This window comes from Globicephala melas, chromosome 3 (genome assembly GCF_963455315.2).
Source record: "Globicephala melas chromosome 3, mGloMel1.2, whole genome shotgun sequence".
Classification (NCBI taxonomy): domain Eukaryota; kingdom Metazoa; phylum Chordata; class Mammalia; order Artiodactyla; family Delphinidae; genus Globicephala; species Globicephala melas.
Genome location: NC_083316.1, coordinates 59,068,524 through 59,087,667, shown reverse-complemented (window position 1 = coordinate 59,087,667; position 19,144 = coordinate 59,068,524). Strand labels below are relative to the sequence as shown.

The following is a 19,144-nucleotide window of genomic DNA, read 5'->3' as shown; positions in this document are numbered from 1 at the left end:
CTAGCTGTACTCAAGAAGAGAATGGACATGACTGGTGGTTTATTCCATCTAATTTTCTTAAGTGCTTCTTCACTGGACTTTGATAGTTGATGTGACATTTAGATCAATCAAGTGTTTATATATAAGGGCAGAGAAATTGCTATTAGTTGTGCTATTATTGCTAGCAATCTGAATGTGTGTAAAAGGTTCAGACTTTGGGAAACTGTTAAGGTTAGCGATTGTCTCAGAAATGGAATAGTTAGTTATAAGGAGAAGAGATGAACATCCTCTACACCAACCTGGCTGTTTGTCTGACTGGCACCTTGACATTCTCTGCTAACATTGCCCATTGAATTCTGTGTTTACCTAGAATAAAATGTCTTTTTCCTCCTCCATTATCAAACACCTGTCTTTCCTCTGGGCTCAGTCTAAACCACAACTTTTCAAAGAACCGCTCCTTGTCTTTTTGTCTTAACTATAAGATTTTTAGAAAAGTAACATAGACTGAGTGGCAGTTATGTGGTAAGCATTGTGCTAGGTATTTTGCACGTCAACTCCTTTGGTAGTCATAATACTCTCCTTATACATAACCAAATAAATATTACCTTATATTGTATATTTAACCTTTTCATATATGTGCTTTTATCTTGTTTTGTGCCTTTGATTCTTATAGGAGAAATAGTAATTGCCCACTCCTGTTTCAAGGTGGAAGGATTTCCATTAGCCCAGTGGTTCCCAAACATTAAGTGTTCATCTAGAATCATCTAGAAAGCTTGTTAAAAACAGATTCCTAGGCTTCCCTGGTGGCGCAGTGGTTGAGAGTCTGCCTGCCAATGCAGGGGACACGGGTTCGTGCCCCGGTCCGGGAAGATCCCACAGGCCGCGGAGCGGCTGGTCCCGTGAGCCATGGCCGCTGAGCCTGCGCATCCGGAGCCTGTGCTCCGCAACGAGAGAGGCCACAACAGTGAGAGGCCCGCGTACCGCAAAAGAACCCAAAAAACCAAAAAAACAGATTCCCGTTGTATTTGCAAGTTCTATGAAAAAGTAAATTTGTTTTGGAAGAGACATGAATATTTTCAAGTTATTAAGTTGTTATTACTATTCAGAAGACTTGGAAAGAATCAGTTTTCAGAGCTAAGTTAAGGTCATTAAAATGTACTTTGATCGTGAAGCAGTCACAGTCAAATAAATAGTGGTAAAGTTTTGTAACATACCAGTAGTGTTATCATTACAAACGTATAGTGTATTTGGGACTCTGCCATCACATTATTTTGAGCAGAAGTTCCTTTACGGGATTATTTCTAGTGTCTAGCATAATGCCTTTATAAAAAGCCTGTCAGTTGAATAAGAGCAAATCTTTGTATTTCTGTTATGGATTTGATTTTCATAAACTGTTAGATGTTATTCAGAATTATTGAAGAAGATGACTGGAGCTAAATAAAGTTATTTTTGGCCAAGATATATTTTAGGTAGAGTGCAACATATCAAAAGATGTTTGTTTATATTAATTTACTTACTATGAAATAGTATAGTTTTATCATAATAGGAAATGTGCATGGATGCAGAAGTTTGCTTTTTATGATTCTTGGGACAGGTTCTTTTTTTAGTTGTAGACAATTACCAATAAAATTCCATTACAAGTCCACAAGGGATTTGCAAACATGGTGGGAAAGGATTACAACTTTATTTTCACTAACTTTTAAGTGAAATTTAGCATTTTCTTTAATTATTAATGTAGACAAAAATCACAGTAATATTGCCAGTATCTGTGACTTTTTTACCAACAGAAATTACAGATAGTGTCACATGGCATTACCTGTATTACAGATATCTCAAAATATCACTATCACTACCTATCACTAGATATTAATTTAAATATAATGTGAGTCACAAATGCAAGCCACATGTGTAATTAAAAACTTTCTAGTAGCCACATTAAGAATGATTAATTTATTATATTTTATTTAACTTTATATATCCAAAATATTATCATCCTAATTAATAGTCATAAAAATTATTACTGAGATGTTTTGTTTTATGCCAAGTCTTCAAATCCAGTGTGTATTCTCACTTACAACACATCTCAGTTCAAATTCGTCACACATGGCTAATGACTACTGTATTGGACAGCACACATGTTAAAGCGTATTAAAAACGAAGAAATTGGGGGCTGCCTGGTTCATGGTGTAGCCTTTATTTGAGGGTAAAAATTGAGAGGGTTTTGTTTATTCAGAAATTCTCAAAATTGTGGTAAAAATAAGAGACAAACTACCCAGAGGGTATATCAAGTCAATATGTTAAATGAAAAAAGTTGAAATGAATAGTGAATACTTATAATTCGCTTTCCTATATATTTTCCTGAAGGTTTACAAATAAAAACAGAAGAAATCTTGGGGAAGATAATATGCAGTTGGGGGCCATGAAGTTAATCAGAGTGACTTTGCCTGGGAATCTGTTATCAGGGTCTGCTCTTTTAAACTAACATATATTTGTTAAGAAGGTTTTGTTATTTTAGCATCTTTTATTGTAGGGTAATCTGGGAAGGTTTCTCTGGCAAAGTATTACTGTATTTTAGTGAGTTTGATGCCACTAAATTTATGATGCACCATTATTTTATATGCCACGTTGCCAATTCTAGTTGTATCAAGTAAGATTTGTCCTTATTTCAGAGATTTTAAAAGGGGGTAGTTTTTATAATGGGTGAAATGGGGTATTTGAATAGAAGATTCAAGGAGGAAAAGGAATCAGGGGATAGGTAACTGGGAAAGGAGCAGCAGTTGTAAAGGCCCCTCCTGGGCCACTTGAAGGAATTCTAAGGAGGCCTGTATGGCTGGAGTGGAGTAGACAGGGGGAAAGTAGTAGGAAAAGAAGGCAGAGAGGTTGTGGGACCTGACCATGTAGAGCCTTGTAGGTTATTATAAGTACTTTGGCTTTCATGCTGAGTGACATGGGAAGTTATTGGAGGCTTGAGCAGAGGAGTGATTTGATCCTTGTAACAGGATCACTTTTGGCTGCTGTGTTAAGAATAAATTGTAGGAGGCAGCAATGGAAGCAGGAAAATAAAATCAGGCAGCTGTAGGAGGCTATTGCAAATAATCCAGTTGAGAGGCAATGGTGGCTTGGACCAGAGTAGCGTTGGTGAAGATTATGAGAAATGGTTGGATTCCAGATTTATTTTGAAGGTAGAGCAGACAAGATTTGCAGATTTGCTGATGAATTCCTTATGAGGTGTGAGGAAAATGAGGAGTCAGATGACTTCAGGTCTAAGCAACTAGTAGTTACCATTTACAGAAATGTGGAAGGAAGCCTGCAAGAGGAGAAGTATAGGGAGGCGAATCAGCTGATCAGTTTTGGATATGTTGAGCTGCCTCTTAGGCACTGAAGAGAAGATGGAGGAGGCAATTAACTAAAAGTCAAGATATCAGGGAAGAGGGCCTGTTTGGAGTTACAAGTTGTATATGTTTGTATGTGCATGGATGTGCATGTATGATGTGTGTGTGTGTGTAAATTTATCTTTTGGTCCTCACATCATTGATTTCTTCAGAATTCCTTTTTTTTCCCCCCTGCCGTGTTTAGTCTGATTTTAATGTTAGAAGTTTTTTCAAATATTTGATGACATTGGTTCCCCTTAACAATGAGATGTAAGGAGAGATTAAGCAGCTGGCTGTCCACATAGGACAGGGAGATCAGCTCAGTGCTATGAGACCACCTAGAGGGGTGGGATAGGGAGGGTGGGAGGGAAACACAAGAGGGAAGAGATATGTATATGTATAGCTGATTCACTTTGTGGTTAAGCAGAAACTAACACACCATTGTAAAACAATTAAACTCCAATAAAGATGTTAGGGAAAAAAAAAAGCAGCTGGCTGTCAGAGGGGACTGTTGTGAGTAGAGAAAGGGTAGAGTTGACTACTGGTACCTTTTTATGTAACCTTTATTTTGAAATAATTTCATACGGAAAGGTTGTAAGAGTAATGTAGATAACTCCCATAAATACCTAGATTCACCAGTATTTTAACATTACAACATTTCTTTCATCATTCTTTCCCTCTACACACATACACATGCACACACACTTTTTCTGGGTCATTTGAGAATACGTTGCATACATCATACTTCTTTTCCCCTTAATACTTTAGTGTGTAATTTCCAAAAGAAAAGATATGCTCTTACTAAGTATGTAATTTGGCTATCAAATTCAGGAAGTTTTATATAATACCTTTTTCTAATTTACAGTATACATTTATCACTTGTTCCAACAGTTTCCTTTATAGCATATTTTTTCCTTTCAGTACAGAATCCAGTCCAGAGTATATATTGCATTTAGTTGTCATGTCTCTTGGTTTATTTTAATCTGGAGCAGTTGCTTAGCCTTTCTTAGTCTGGCATGACACTCATATTTTTGAAAAATACAGGCCAATTATTTCATAGAATGTTATTCATTTGGGGTTTATCTTATAGTTTTTCCTGGTTAGATTCAGGTTGTGCATCCCTGGCAAAATAGTACTAAAATGATGTGATGTCCTTCTCAGGGTGTCACATCAGAGGCACATGTTTCTGTTTGCCTCTCATATGTGATGTTAATTTCAATCATCCAGTGAAGGGATTGTCCAGTTTTTCTGTTTATAGTGACTGTTTTTCTCCTTGAAATTAGAATGTAAGCTCCCTGGGAAGACATTTTAAGACCATGTAAAAATCCTGTTCTTCATCAGAATTTTCCGTTTTTGACTTAGTGACCATTTATGATGCCTGCCCCACCCAGTCGTTTCTATAATGATTGCAAAATGGAGATCTTCCAGCTCTATAAACCCCTTCCACATTTATCAGTCAGCATTCTACTGTTTCGTTTTTGTTTTTTAAAAACCCTCTCTTTTTGTCCTATTTGTTAATAGAATGGACTCATATATTCCTGAATTATTCAGTGAGCTACTGAATTATTCAATCCACTGCTGTACTTATGTATTTTGATGATCAAATTGCCCTTGATTTGGCTAATTGAAGTCCCTTAGAGTTGGTTCTTTGGTCCTTTCGACATTCCCCCCATGACCACCTCCCCATCTCCAAAAGCACTTCCTTACCTTTAGGCTCAAGATTTTCCAAGTTCATTGTGTACCTTACCTGTTCCAGTCCTGGAATCAGCCATGTCTGGAAGCCTTGATTGCTTTGGGTAGGCAATGGTATCAGATTGGGGTGGGAGTGGGGGTCTTATTATTCAGTATAGACTTTGCCTTAATCTTCCTTCCTGTTTTAAATATTGCACCCTTTTTTTCAGCTTTCCTTGATCGCCATTAGTTTAAGGGTTCCTTTAGTTCAACATACCCAAATAGAAAACCTCTAATCTTCTGCTAGAGGGATAATTGGGCTATTTTTAGAGATGGTATATAGGCAGACTAATTGTTTCTTTCTTATAATCAGTCTTTCTGTTTGTAGCTTCAGAGGAACCTGGAGCTCCAAATTACTGATTCTCATTCTTTTATTCTTTCTGTGCTTCTGTGGCACAAATAAGCTTGCTACTTAGCCTGTCCTCCCCCACCGCTGTACACTTAGATGAGGCTGGTTCAGGGAGTTCTAAAAGAATATGGAGACTGGAACTGACTGCCACTGCCAGAGCTAAGGACCTTTGGTGGGCAGATGTTGAGGGGAAGCAGTAGACAAAGAAAAGCACATGTTTTTTCTACCTTCTTCCTGGCTGCCAGACTCCATCTAGCATATTGCCCATATTGGGAGAACCTAACAAAGGAGGCTAGCAGGGGAGAAATGTAGTTTGCAGCATCCCAGTCCAGTAGCACAAAACAGTATAGAAGGGTGGATTTTAAAAAAAATAGGCTAGGGCTTCCCTGGTGGCGCAGTGGTTGAGGGTCTGCCTGCTGATTCAGGGGACACGGGTTCTTGCCCCGGTCCGGGAAGATCCCACATGCCGCGGAGCGGCTGGGCGCGTGAGCCATGGCCACTGAGCCTGTGCTCCGCAGCGGGAGAGGCCCACAACAGTGAGAGGCCCGCGTACCGCAAAACAAAAACAAAAAAAAACAATAGGCTAATAAGTGGCATGCTCTTTCAAATTCTCCTCTCTGCTTTTGAAGAATGCCCTACCATGAGTCGGAGTAGGTGTCCCACATGAATCTGCAAAAGACTGATACTCAATTTTCCCTCCCACCCCAGTATCCCTCCACCCACTGAACTTCCCTTAGTTATATGGACATATGAGTTAGGCTGAACCAATCAGACTGCTGTTACACTACCTTCCCTTACCTACCCCTCCTTGTCTCCCTTAGCTCTACCTTGATTGTGGAGCAGAATCATATGGAGAAGCAGAGACAAGTTTTTCTTCTGATGATGCTGGCAGCTGCAGCATCCAGTCTGTGGTGGCAGCAGTGCCAGTAGTGGCTCACAAGGTCCTGAAGAGGAAGCAGCCCTGTCTATATAGCTGGCACCCACAGTGCAGTCTCAGCTGGGATTCTCTTGCCTAATCTCCCTGGTTCCTTTCCATTTCTGATCTCATTTATTCATATTTCTTAACAATGTAAGTTGCCTGATACCTTCTAAATAAATTCCTTTGCTTCTTGAGTAAGAATCATTTTCTGTTGCTTATAATTTAGAGTACTGATTGATTTATTTTGTTTGAATCTGATAGGATTTGACTATTTCCTTGTTAAAGAAGATTTAACATTTAGTCATTTAGTATTTATTTGTAAAAAAGAGTTAGATGCTCTGCTTGGATAATTTAAAGTCTTTGACTTTAATCTCAGTGTTGGACAGATTATTTGGCAATGAGTAGAATAAGTGTCATCTTCATTATAGTGGTGGCACTGGGTGGCTAAAACTTCAACAGGAAAACCAGGCAGCGTCTTTCATCAGCAGAACCTGGGAAAGGTACCTGGTACAACCAGGGCTGCTGGAGAATGAGGGAACCCCACAAAAGAGAAGCCAAGAAGGGGAACTCAGAATTGTGTGTATAACCTCTGCCCAAGTCTCTGGCTGACTCCTGCACCATGCATGCATGAGGCAGTTGGAAAGCAGTCTGAAGTGTTACCTGAGTCACTGCTACCATGGCAGAGACTTGGGGGAGCTAAAACTCCTTTAAAGAAAACTGCCATTTTTTTAGCTGTAAGGACCAAAAGGGGCCCAGTTAATAAAATAATCTGGAAAAATAGAGCCAAAGAAGGGGAACCCCAGATTCTGAGTATAACACTCTGCCCAAATTTGTACCTGTCCCCTCAGCAATGTGTATGCAGGCAGGACTGAAAGCTTTCTGAAATGAGGTCCTAGATGCTGCCCATTAAACATACAACAGAATTGGCCATTTGAGTCTAAGCAAAAAGTTGCCTGCTAAAGCAAAAACATTATTTTTCAGAGTAATATAACAGAATCCAGACTTCACAACCTAACATTCGCAATGTCCAAGATCAACTCAAAATTACTCAGCATACAAAGAGCCAGGAGATTGCAGCATGTTCTCAAGGGAAAAGACATGAATGAATGCGAAGTTCAAGATGAATTAGATGTTGGAATTATCTGACAAAGATTTTAAAGTAGCTTTTATATAATTATTTGAGGTAAAAGAAAATATGCTTATAATGAATGAAAAGGTAGGCAGTTTCAGCAGAGACAAAGAAAATGTATAAAAGAACTAATGGGACTTTTAGAACTGAAAAGAATGATATCTGAAATGAAAAACATTCACTGTATAGGATTTATAGTACATAAAGATGACAGAAAATCAGGAGTTTGAATTTAGAGCAAAAGAAGTCATTTTTATTAGTAGAGGTTTTGAGGTTTTTGTTTTTAAATGAACAGAACCTTAGGGATCTCTAGGGCAATTTCTAATTAAATGGGTTTTATGAGTCTCAAGAGGGAGAAAAGAGGGTAAAAATTTTTTTGAAGAAGTTATAGTAAAAAGCTTACCAAATTTGGTGAAAAATATAAATTTACAGATTCAAGAAGCTTAACAAACATGAAACAGGATAATCTTAGTAATCATAGTCAAACTGTAAAAACCAAAGTTAAAAAATTTTGCAAGTAGCCAGAGAGAAATAACACATATATTGGGGGAGAGTGATTCAAATGACCATACACTTCTCATTAGAAACCATAGAGGCTAGAAGATACAACATGTTGAAAGAAAAAACTTTCCATTCACAATTCTGTATTCAATGAAAATACCCTTTAAAAATGAAATGAAATAAAGATGTTTTCAGATAAAGGAAAATTAAGAGACCCTGTTGTGGGTGGACCTGCATTACAAGAAATGCTGAAGGAAGTTTTTCATACTGAAGGGAAATACACCAAAGGCAAACTCAGATCTTTAGGAACTAATGAAGGGCATCAGAAAAAATAAATATATGGGTAAATATAGGATTATATTTTTCCTTCTTAATGCTTTTAAGATACAAAAAATGTGAATAAACCAATGTCTAAAAAATCTGAATTTGTTGATTCCCCCCCACCAAGAAAACGCATCCATATAATTTCACCAGTATATTCTTTTCATATATTCAAAGAAATAATCCCAATCTTTACAAATTCTTTACAACATACATTATGTGGGCAGCATAACCATGACACCTAGGCTTGTCAAAGACATCGCAAGAATATAGAATTACAGCTCTGTATCTCTGGTAGACATAAATACTGTATTCCTTTACAAAATATTAGCAAATCAAATCCAATAGTATATAAAAAGGACCAAGTGGGGTTTATTTCAGACATGCAAGGTTAATATTTTATTAAATCAGTCATTTTAACTCACTGTATTAACAAACTAAAGACAAAAATTCATAGCAAATTTCGGTAGAGGGAGACAGACAAGAAAAGAGAACTGTTTGACAAAATTCAATACTCCTTTAGATTGAAAATAAAAATTCTTAGGGAACTAGAAATAGAAATAACATCAACCTAATGAAGGGCATCCACAAAAACCCACAGCTGACATCATGCTTAATGGTGATATATTATGCCTTTCCCGTAAGATTAGAGATAGGGCAAGGATGTCTGCCCTTACCACTTCTGTTTAACATTGTACTGGACATCCTGGTCATTTCAGTAAGGGAAGGAAAAAGATATAAAAGGGCATAAAGGTCAGAAAGGCTGAAGTAAAACTATTTGCAGATGACATCATTGTTCTATAGATCAATGGTCCCCAACCTTTTTTGCACCAGGGACAGGTTTCGTGGGGGACAATTTTTCCATGGATGGGAGGGAGGGGAGGATGGGAGGGGAGGTTTCGAGATGATTCAAGCTCATTACATTTATTATACACTTTATTTCTGCTATTATTCATTGTAATATATAATGAAATAATTATACAACTCACCATAATGCAGAATCAGTGTGAGCCCTGAGCTTGTTTTCACTTGCCACTCACTGATGGGGTTTTGATAAGAGTCTGCAAGCAATTGATTTATTATGGTCTCTGTGCAGTCAAACCTCTCTCTGCTAATGACAATCTGTATTTGCAGCCACTTCCCTGTGCCAGCATCACTGCCTCAGCTCCCCCTCAGATCATCAGGCATTAGATCCTCATAAGGAGCGCGCAGCCTAGATCCCTCGCATGTGCAGTTCACGGTAGGGTTTGCTATCCTATGAGAATCTAAGGCCACCACTGATCTGACAGGAGGCGGAGCTCAGGTGGTAATGCAAGTGATGTGGAGCGGCTGTAAATACAGATGAAGCTTTGCTCACTTGCCCGGCCCTCGTCTCCTGCTGTGCAGCCCAGTTTCTAACAGGCCAAGGACCGGTACCATTCCGTGGCCCAGGGATTGGGGACTCCTGCTGTAGATTCCTTCAGATTTATTAGGTAAACAGCTTTTAGAACTACTATGTGAATTTTGCAAGTTTGTAGAATATAAGGTTAATATACAATTATGAAATGTGTTATCATATGCTGTAAGCAAACTGAATTTTTAAAGCAATTTCATATACAGTAGCATAAAAAAATACTTTAGGAATCAGTCTAACATTGTATACTGTACTTTGTACACTGTAAACTGCAAACTATGTGAGCTTGTCAAGATAAAGAAGACCTAAATAATTGGAGAGATATTATGTCCATAGATTAGAAGGCTCAGCATTAAGATATCACATCTTACCATATTAATCTATAGAAAATCTAAGATATTAATGCAATTGGTACTAAAATTTTTCTGGAAATATATATTATGCAATGCAAACTGCCTAGGCTAGCCAAAGCAATTTTTAAAGAGCATAGTTTGAGGACTTAATACCACATGATTTCAAGACTTACTATTAAGCAACAATAATCAAAACAGTGTTATTGGAGTAAGAATAGTCATTTAGATGAATGGAACAGAATAGAGAGTCCATAATTAAGCCAAGCAAGGATGTGGAGTAACTAGACTTTGATAGACTGCTGGTGAGAATGTAAAATGGTGCAGCTACTTTTGGCATTTCCTTAAAGTTAACTGTATACCTATTTTATGAGTCAACCAGCCCATTCCTAGGTCAAAAGAGGAGAAAATTTATGCCCAAAGACATGAATTTTCACAAAAAATTTATTCACAATTCCAAAACCTGTAAATAGTTGTCCAATAACAGGTGTGAATGAATAAGTAGAATATGTTACATCCAGCATAATTTACTCAGCAATAAAAAGAATGAGCTATATAAGACAACAGCAATATGAATGAATCTCGAAATTGTTATACTGAGTAAAAACAGTATATACTATCTGATTCAATTTATATAAATTTAGAAAAAGTGAAAACTAATACACAGTGAAAGAAAGCAGATCTTTGGTTTCTGGAAGCTGGTGACAGGAAGAAATGTTCTGCAGACAAGCATGAGCAATCCTTGGGGGGTTATGGAAATGAAAACATTTCCATCTTGACTGTGGCAGTGATTTCATGGTTATATACAAGTGAAAAAAACATTGAATTGTACTATTTTTTAATTAATTAATTAATTTATTTTCTGGCCATGCCACGCGGCATGTAGCATCTTAGTTCCCCAACCAGGGATCAGACCCGCGCCCCCTGCATTGGGATCGTGGAGTCTTAACCACCCGACTACCAGGGAAGTCCTGAATTGTACACTTTAAATGGAAAAGTTTATTGTACATTAATTATATACCAACAAAGTTTATTAAAAATTTGGTTGACTTTCTTTGAATTTCTAGCTAAATCTTCCTACACTCTCTCCACTGAGTTTAACTTTTTAGATAATCTTTTCATTCTACTTTCCTCCCACTAGAGAAATCCTTTCTAAAGCATCCTGTTATACTGTTCTAATCTAGACTTTTCTGTCTTCTGCATAATTCTGCTGCTGGCATTTTCCTTAATGTCCTCCTGGGAAGTCCCTTTGCTGCTTCTTTTCCTGGATCTCAATTGCCTCTTACTTCTCTTGGTTACTCCTTCATTTTGGTGAAGCATATCTTCCAGTTCTGAAAGGTAATTATTTCTTCATCTTCACGGTTTAGAATTTTCATACTGATTAAGGGCCTGAGTAGGAAACCCTTAAATATTATTACTATTTTTTTATTATTATTACTATTTTCTCTTGGATTACTTAGTTTTCCTATAGAAGGAAATATAGGAATCTTCCTTATACGCAGAAGGAGGTAGAATGAGCAAGCATGGGTGCAAGCCTTCTGGGAGTCAAGTAAGGGGAGGAATCCTTTAACATGAATACTTTTCCTTAACTGCTTTTTTTCCTTTCCTCCTGCTGTGGAGGAATGTCCCTTCTTCTTATACCTAGTATCGTCTCTCTGAGAGGTGGGGCCTCTAATGTTACTGCACAGAGGGATGGGCAAATGGGGTTCCAGGGTTCTAGCTGCACCTTTTAATGACTTTTGATCAGTTCTGTTTTCAGCTCTCCCCATGCCTTTATCTTTAGGACTACTTGATGCCTCCAATACAAATTGGCTTGTTTTGTCTTCTTTTCCCTTGTAGATGTTTACTTTTCAGCATTTTCAGGCCTGCTAATTCATTTATCACATTCCAACTTTAAATTTTGTTGGTAACTTTTTTTCTTCTTCTTCTTTGTGGATTTATGCCTCTTTTGTTCCTATAAGATTCTTTTGATAGTGGATGTTGTGACATATATTAAAGCCTTAATTCTCACTGTGATGGTAATTTGGAGGTGAGGCCTTTGGGACATAATTGGGTTTAGATGAGGTAATGAGAGTAAAGCCCCCATGGTGAAACTGGTGCCTTTATGAGGGAATGAAGAGACCAGAGAGCTCTCTCTCCTCCATATGAGGACACACGTAGAAGGCAGCCATCTGTAAACCAGGAAGAGGGCCCTCACTGAGTGCCCTCCCACGCTGACACCCTGATCTTGGACTTCCAACTTCCAGAACTGTGAGAAATTTCTGTTAAAGCTACCCAGTCTATGGTATTTTTGTTATAGTGGCCCTAAGAACTAACAAGACAGGCAAAGAATGGATATAAATGCCATTTCACCTTTTGGTTTATTTTTCATCCTTAACAGTGAATGTTGACATGATAAAGAATGAGGCCCACCTACATTTTCCTTTATGTAGTCGGCTTTCTTCCATAAGCATGCATTCTCATTCTCAGTGGGGGCTGATACTTGGTTCTTGGGAAAGTGAAATAATCTTAGATATTACAATATCTAAGTGGCCCTCCAGGAAGAACCTACTGGACAAAATCTTAATTCTTACTGTTTATTTTCTCTCACTAAAGAGAATTTATTTTTCTCGGGGTGGGGGGTGATAATGCAAAAAGCTTGAGAAACATTGTTCCTATAGCATTTTCTTTATTCTTAAATAAACTAATTTCACAGAATAAGTCTTCAGATTGATTTTTCCTGGGCATAGTATGTCTGATCTGTAACTTGAATATTTTATTTAAAGAAAAGATAGTATCCTTGAATTTTTTGTTACACTTGTTAAATTTTCCCCTTTCAAAACACCAGTTAAATCATTTGCTTGACCTCCTTCTTCACTCATTATTATATTTCTTTCACTTTGTATTTTTCTCAGGTCTGTTCACCATGCCCCTTTTAGCTTTGTTTGCTTTTTATTGCTGCTTCTGATGTGGTTTCAACTCATTTCTTTTTTCTTAGCTCTATTAGCTTATTTTTCATTGCCTGCTGCTTTATCTCTTCCTTAAAGTTTATGGTTTGTTTGGTTTTTTTCCTGAAGATAGCTCATGTGATCTCTTACAGTCTACCACGTCTTGTAGTTTTCATGTACTTTTGGCCTTTATACCTTATTTGTTTCCTTCTAATAATCATCTGTCAGGGCTAAGACTAGGATGAGACCAATGAGGGGCTAACCTCAGTTGTAAAATGTAAGAGAGCATCAAAAAACTCAGTAATCAAGATAAATATTATTTTAATGCATATTTTTGGAGTAATGCGTAATGAACAAAACAATGAAATTCTAAATAAAGACAAGATCAATTGTGTTTGAATGAAGCAGCCTGTCTATAGTAGTTCCCCCACCCCACCCTTTATCAGCAGTTTTGATTTCTGCAGTTTTAGTTACCTTCAAGGTCTGAAAGTATTAAATGGAAGATTCCAGAAATAAACAATTCATAAGTTTTAAATTGTATGTTATTTTAAGTAGCATAATGAAATCTCTTGTGTGCTGCTCTCTCCCTACCAGGGCGTGGCGCATTCCTTTGTCCAGTATATCCATGCTGTATATACTTCCTGCTCATTAATACCTGTATAGGAAAATACATAGTACAGTTGACCCTTGAACAACGAAGGTTTGAACTGCACAGGTCCACTTATACTCGGAATTTTTTCATTAGTAAATACTACTTACAGTACTACCCAATCCAAGAGTAGTTGAATCCAAGGTTGGTGAGCCCCAGATGCAGAGGACTGACTGTAAGACACTTGGGCTTTCTACTGTGCAGAGGGTCCATGTCCCTAATCACAGTATTGTTTATGGGTAAGCTGTATCTATAGGGTTTGGTACTATCTGTGGTTTCAGGTATCCACTGGGGGTCTTGGAATGTATTCCTCTTAGGTAAAGGGAGACTATTGTATTATGTGTTTAAGGGGATTGTGTGTGTGTGTGTTGAGACATGATGTAAGCTTTATTGTCTAGACTTTGATTTATCCCCCTAAACACACCTCAACAAATCTGTCATTTCTTTTGCCTTGTAGACTTAGCTTCCTACACTTATTCACTTTTTAGGGATTCAAGCCTTCTGTGTTATTCACAAACTCCCTATCACCTGAAAATTGGTACATCTCTTTTCTCTGCCACCTATCCCTCAGATTGTTGATGGTAGAAATGGCTACTTTATGTACACTTTCTGCCAACTCTATCTCTTTGAGCAGATATTGAGATATTGCATCTCATAAATGTATGACATTCAAATGAAATTTTCAAATTCTTTAATTCTAGATTTGTAGACTGTCATTTTATTCCATTCCTATGTATAACTTTATCTATTAAAAGCTTAAAGTTCTCCATATATCGAAACTTTGAAACAGAGAGAGAAGAAATCATAATTGATATACTTAACAGATTTAGTAATGGCAAAGTTTACTTATGTTGATTTCAGGTTTTATTAAGTCACTCACACCCAGAGAAGGCTTAATAGCAGGTTCCTGTTTTTAGGAATATTTAAAATGTGGCATTGGACTCTCTGGAAGATTGTGAGGAAATTTTGAAGGTATAAAAGCTGGAAAAAGTATTTGCTGGAGAAACTAGTAAATTTCTAACTATAGGCGGCCCTCCATATCCGCTGGCTCAGCATCTTCAGATAAGGAGGGCTGACTGTACTGAGCCATTTTATATAAGGGACTTAGGCATCTGAAATTTTGGTATCCGAGGGGAGCCCTTGAAACAGTCCCCTGCAAAAAACAAGGGACGACTGTTATATGTATTACTTCTTTTTATTTTCTAAAGCTTTAATGAGAATATTGAACATAATATAAAATATAAAACATTTTCAGGAATAGTCACTAGAAAATATAATAATCATTATGAAGTAAAAGTGTTAAAACCTCTGTGCTTTTTAGAACAGTAGACTGATCAGATAAATTGTTTACTTAGTTCTTCAGATAGTATATATGCTTCCCTTCCTCCAAGAAGCTTTTCTCAATAACTGGATTCCATTCTTAAGATTTACGAATATTTGGCTTTCAGTTAAATTTATAGTCATTATATTTATGAGTGTTAAATGTTGTATTTTATGTATTTCTGTGTTCATAATTATTGAAGCGGGGTATGTATTGTCTTGTTTTTTCCTTTTTTCTCTGTAGCACACTCTATCTCTCAATGTAGTCCTAACTATGATGCCCATCACATAGTGATTCAGAAAGTTTAACTTGTATCCTTTAGCCAGTCAGAATCATGAATTGTTGTCTTAATCTTAAAAGAGAAATTGTTTCATAGGCTAAAGACATTGTGGAATTATCTCATATTGTTTTTGTTAAACTGATAAGGAGATAAAAGATTGATGCTGTCAAAGGGGGAAAGAGTAAACACAATATGTAGATTGTGTTCAGCAAATAAGTTTATTGTTACATTGACCAGAGAGGATTCTCTGTCCTCTAAGGCTAAGATTGTTCACAGGAGAGGAAATTGATTGTGCTTTATCCAGTAGAAGAAGAGGTGGTATTTGTGAAATAGATCCTGTCATATTTGAAGTTATTCATTGGTGGAAAAACAAGTATATAAAATATTTATTTTATATATTCTTATGAAGAATGTGAAACGCTGAACCAAATAGTTGACATTTTTACTAATGTTTACATTTTGATGGAAGCAGTTTCCTCTAGCTATCTAACATAGGTCTGATGTAAAGTTCATTTTATTTTTGCTTTTCACTGGAAGCTCTCCTGGCTGTTGCGATCCAAGATGTGTAAAAACCTAGAAGTTAATTTGAAATACTTGGGAGGAACTGTTAATGTTATAAAAATATCTTGTTTATCAAATATAATGAAATAAAACTATTGATGATGAGAATTTACTTTTGAATAATGGAGGCAGGAAAAAAATTAGTAAACGTCTTTCATAAAACTTACTTTGGCCCTTTTTAAAATTGTGCTTTCAGTAGTATTCTCACTAGTTAAACTAACTCAAAGTATTTGATGAAAAATATCTCTTTTTTTTTTTAATATGTTTGTAGTTTATGTGTCAACTCATTTGTGGGAATAGTGAATGAAACTTAGTTTTTGGTAACTATGCCCTTGTTGTGCTCTTTATTTGAAATATCTTCAAAAAAATTATTTGAGTAGAAAAGTAAAAGAATAACGAGAATCTCCCACCAGCTAGAATGGGTATGTTCATGTTTTTGCTGTAGGGTGTAGCACTTCTAAGAATATAATTAACTTTGCTTTTTTTCTCCTTTTTGTCCACAGCCTCACGATTTTGATGAATGTCGCTTTGATATTAGTGTAAATGATAGTGTTTGGTATCTTCGTGCTCAGGATCCAGATCACAGACAGCAGTGGATAGATGCCATTGAACAGCACAAGGTGGGTCTCCAATGTTTACCTGTCCGTAGAGACCTAGGCAAGAGACTGGTGGTAACTCCTTTAAAATAACTGTGAGATGTATATATGTTCCTGAAAAGTTGAACATGATTTTGGTGGTAAAGATTAAAGTAGTACAGATGTAAATTTTTGAAATAATTTTATTTCTAACAGTTGAGTTACACTAAGGGAATTTTCTGTGATAAATATTTTTAATTGTTATTAAAACAAAATATGCCCTTTTATATATAACAAATTTGGTTTTTATATTTAGGGTTTGCTTCATAGTGAATGCCTTTTATATGATCTGGATAAAAGGATTCTTAAAATAACATCAAATTTTAAAATCCTAATATTTGAAAGCTTCAGTGTTAATTTTTGTTGTCATTTGTAACCATTTGGGTATATTCTTATTATAAACATTTGTAAATTGTTAAATTTTTGTAAATATGAAATTTTCTAATAAACCTTGAGAAAGTCTTCCTTACATAAATGTATAAGCCATATTCTTGTAATTTAAAGCTAGTTTTTGACTTCTGCTATGAATAATTGGTAAGTAGACTAAAGAAATACATGATATTAATAAGTATGCATTATTAGCTAATTCAGTATATCATGGTAAAACAAGGAATAGGGAAAGTTATAAATTCACCATGCCACTCCTGCTTGTAGCTTAAGAAAACTTTGGACTTGTTCATATACTTGTCTGTACTTGTTCATTTGGGTTTCACAGAGTTTAGTTGAAACACCTGTTTTGGTTATTTAACAGGCACAAAACATCTACACACAGAAACACAACAAGAAAAACCAGTCTGACCTGGGATACTACAGGCACATTCTTCTTGATATTGATCATGCATTGGCTTTTATTTCTTGATTATGAATTTTTCCCAGCCTAAAGAAATCTGACTGTGTAATGCTTTCTTTTTCTCCTTGTTTTAGCTTTAGAGTTATATTGCTTTAAAACATTTTGTGAATCTTAGTTATCTTGATATTATTACCTCAGAAAACAGTCTAAAAATGAGAAACAGTTTTCTTTTATTTAAAAGTGATGAGCCGATAGCTAAGACATGGAAGCAGCATAAATGTCCATCAACAGATGAGTGGATAAAGAAGATGTGGTATATATATACAATGGAATGTTATTCAGCCATAAAAAGAATGAAATATTGCCATTTGCAGCAATATGGATGGACCTAGAGATAATCATACTAAGTGAAGGAAGTCAGATAGAGGAAGACAAATATTATATGATATCACTTATATGTGAAATCTAAAAAGAAGATACAAATGAACTTACTTACAAAACACAGACTCACAGACATAGAAAACAACTTATGATGACCAGTGGGGAAAGGAGAGGGGGAGGGATAAATTAGGAGTATGGGATTAACAGATATACACCACTATATATAAAATAAACAACAGAGATTTACTGTATAGCACTGGGAACTATATTCAGTATCTCATAATAACCTATAATGGAAAAGAATCTGAAGCTGTATAGCTGAATTAATACAATATTGTAAATCAACTATAGTTAAATAAAAATTTAAAATAAAAATAAATAACTAAAAGAGATGAGCTAGAATTCCAGAATCTCAGTGCTTTGGAGCTGGGCTTACCTGGATACAAGACACTGCAGCCTCTGCCATGTACGACATATGTGACCTTGCCTGACAGTTCACTTCTTCTAAATGTGTTTAAGAACACATGAAATAATATATGTGAGGTTACTTACCACAGTGGCTGATACATTTTCCCATTTATGACACAGTGGAAAAAGAAAGGGTTTTGGGAGTCACAACTAAATTCACTAAAATTATACCATGTTTTTTATGGATAAAGAGTTCTACATTCAATGAGAGTTGCTAAATGTGCATATAAGGAGAGTGGCCTATTTTGTGTAGTTAATCAGGGCCAGCCCTCTTCCTAGTGATTAAAGACATTAAGTAGAACTAATTTATATGTTTATATCTGAGATGACCTTTAAAGGCTTAATGCTAGCTTTCTCTGTTTTAATTAAGCGTATTTTATTTTGCTCATTCTTCTTAGTAAAGCTGATTCAGGAATCTTTGCAGGTTCTCATTTTATTTTTTCTCCTTGGATGTAGAATGATGCATAAAGCATATATTTCTTCCATATCATTGATTTCTTTGCACCCTTGAATAATGGATAGAATATAATCTTTGGGTCTCCCTCAGAGTATTGTGACTTAATGCTCGATAACAGATTTTTGGTGAATTTAAGTTCTTAGACAATAGGTTCAACAACAGCGTTCTAGATACATTGTATAAGCTTTCTGATTTCTAAATATGGTTTATTCATAGACAAGGAGAAATCATTGTTAATTGTTATTCTTATTAGTACTTATTTAATTTTAATGTAAAACATGTGATATGTACCAATTAAACAACATATCAGTGAAAATTTAAATTGAATTTGAATTCTAAAAATAGAGTTCTTAAACTAACATAGGAGGGAGAAAATTCAAGTGCTATCACCAAACATAACCAGCAAAGTTTTCTTTTTTTTTTTTCCCCCATAGACCAGGAACAGGGAGGTAGTGAGGAGGTGCATCCTGATTCATTCTTCAAAATCACTTAAGACTATTAATGTGGAACCTAAGTTTAGTAATTTTACTATTTAAGCAAGCATTCTTATATTGATATTCAAAATTAAAATCAAATTGTTAAGGCATGATGATGATGATGGTGATAGGAGCTGCTGTTTATTGAGGGTCACC

The 19,144-nt window shown here is 36.0% G+C and overlaps 1 protein-coding gene across 3 annotated transcripts in view; it reads left to right on the top strand.

Annotated features, from left to right (window-relative positions):
• Positions 1-19,144, top strand: part of CERT1 (ceramide transporter 1) — a 128,092-nt gene that overhangs the window by 21,979 nt on the left and 86,969 nt on the right. For all 3 annotated transcript variants that reach the window (XM_030846004.2, XM_060295900.1, XM_030845998.2), the window contains one exon: positions 16,285-16,401. In XM_030846004.2, coding sequence (XP_030701864.2) covers positions 16,285-16,401 — 117 coding nt within the window. The remainder of the gene's footprint in view (positions 1-16,284; positions 16,402-19,144) is intronic.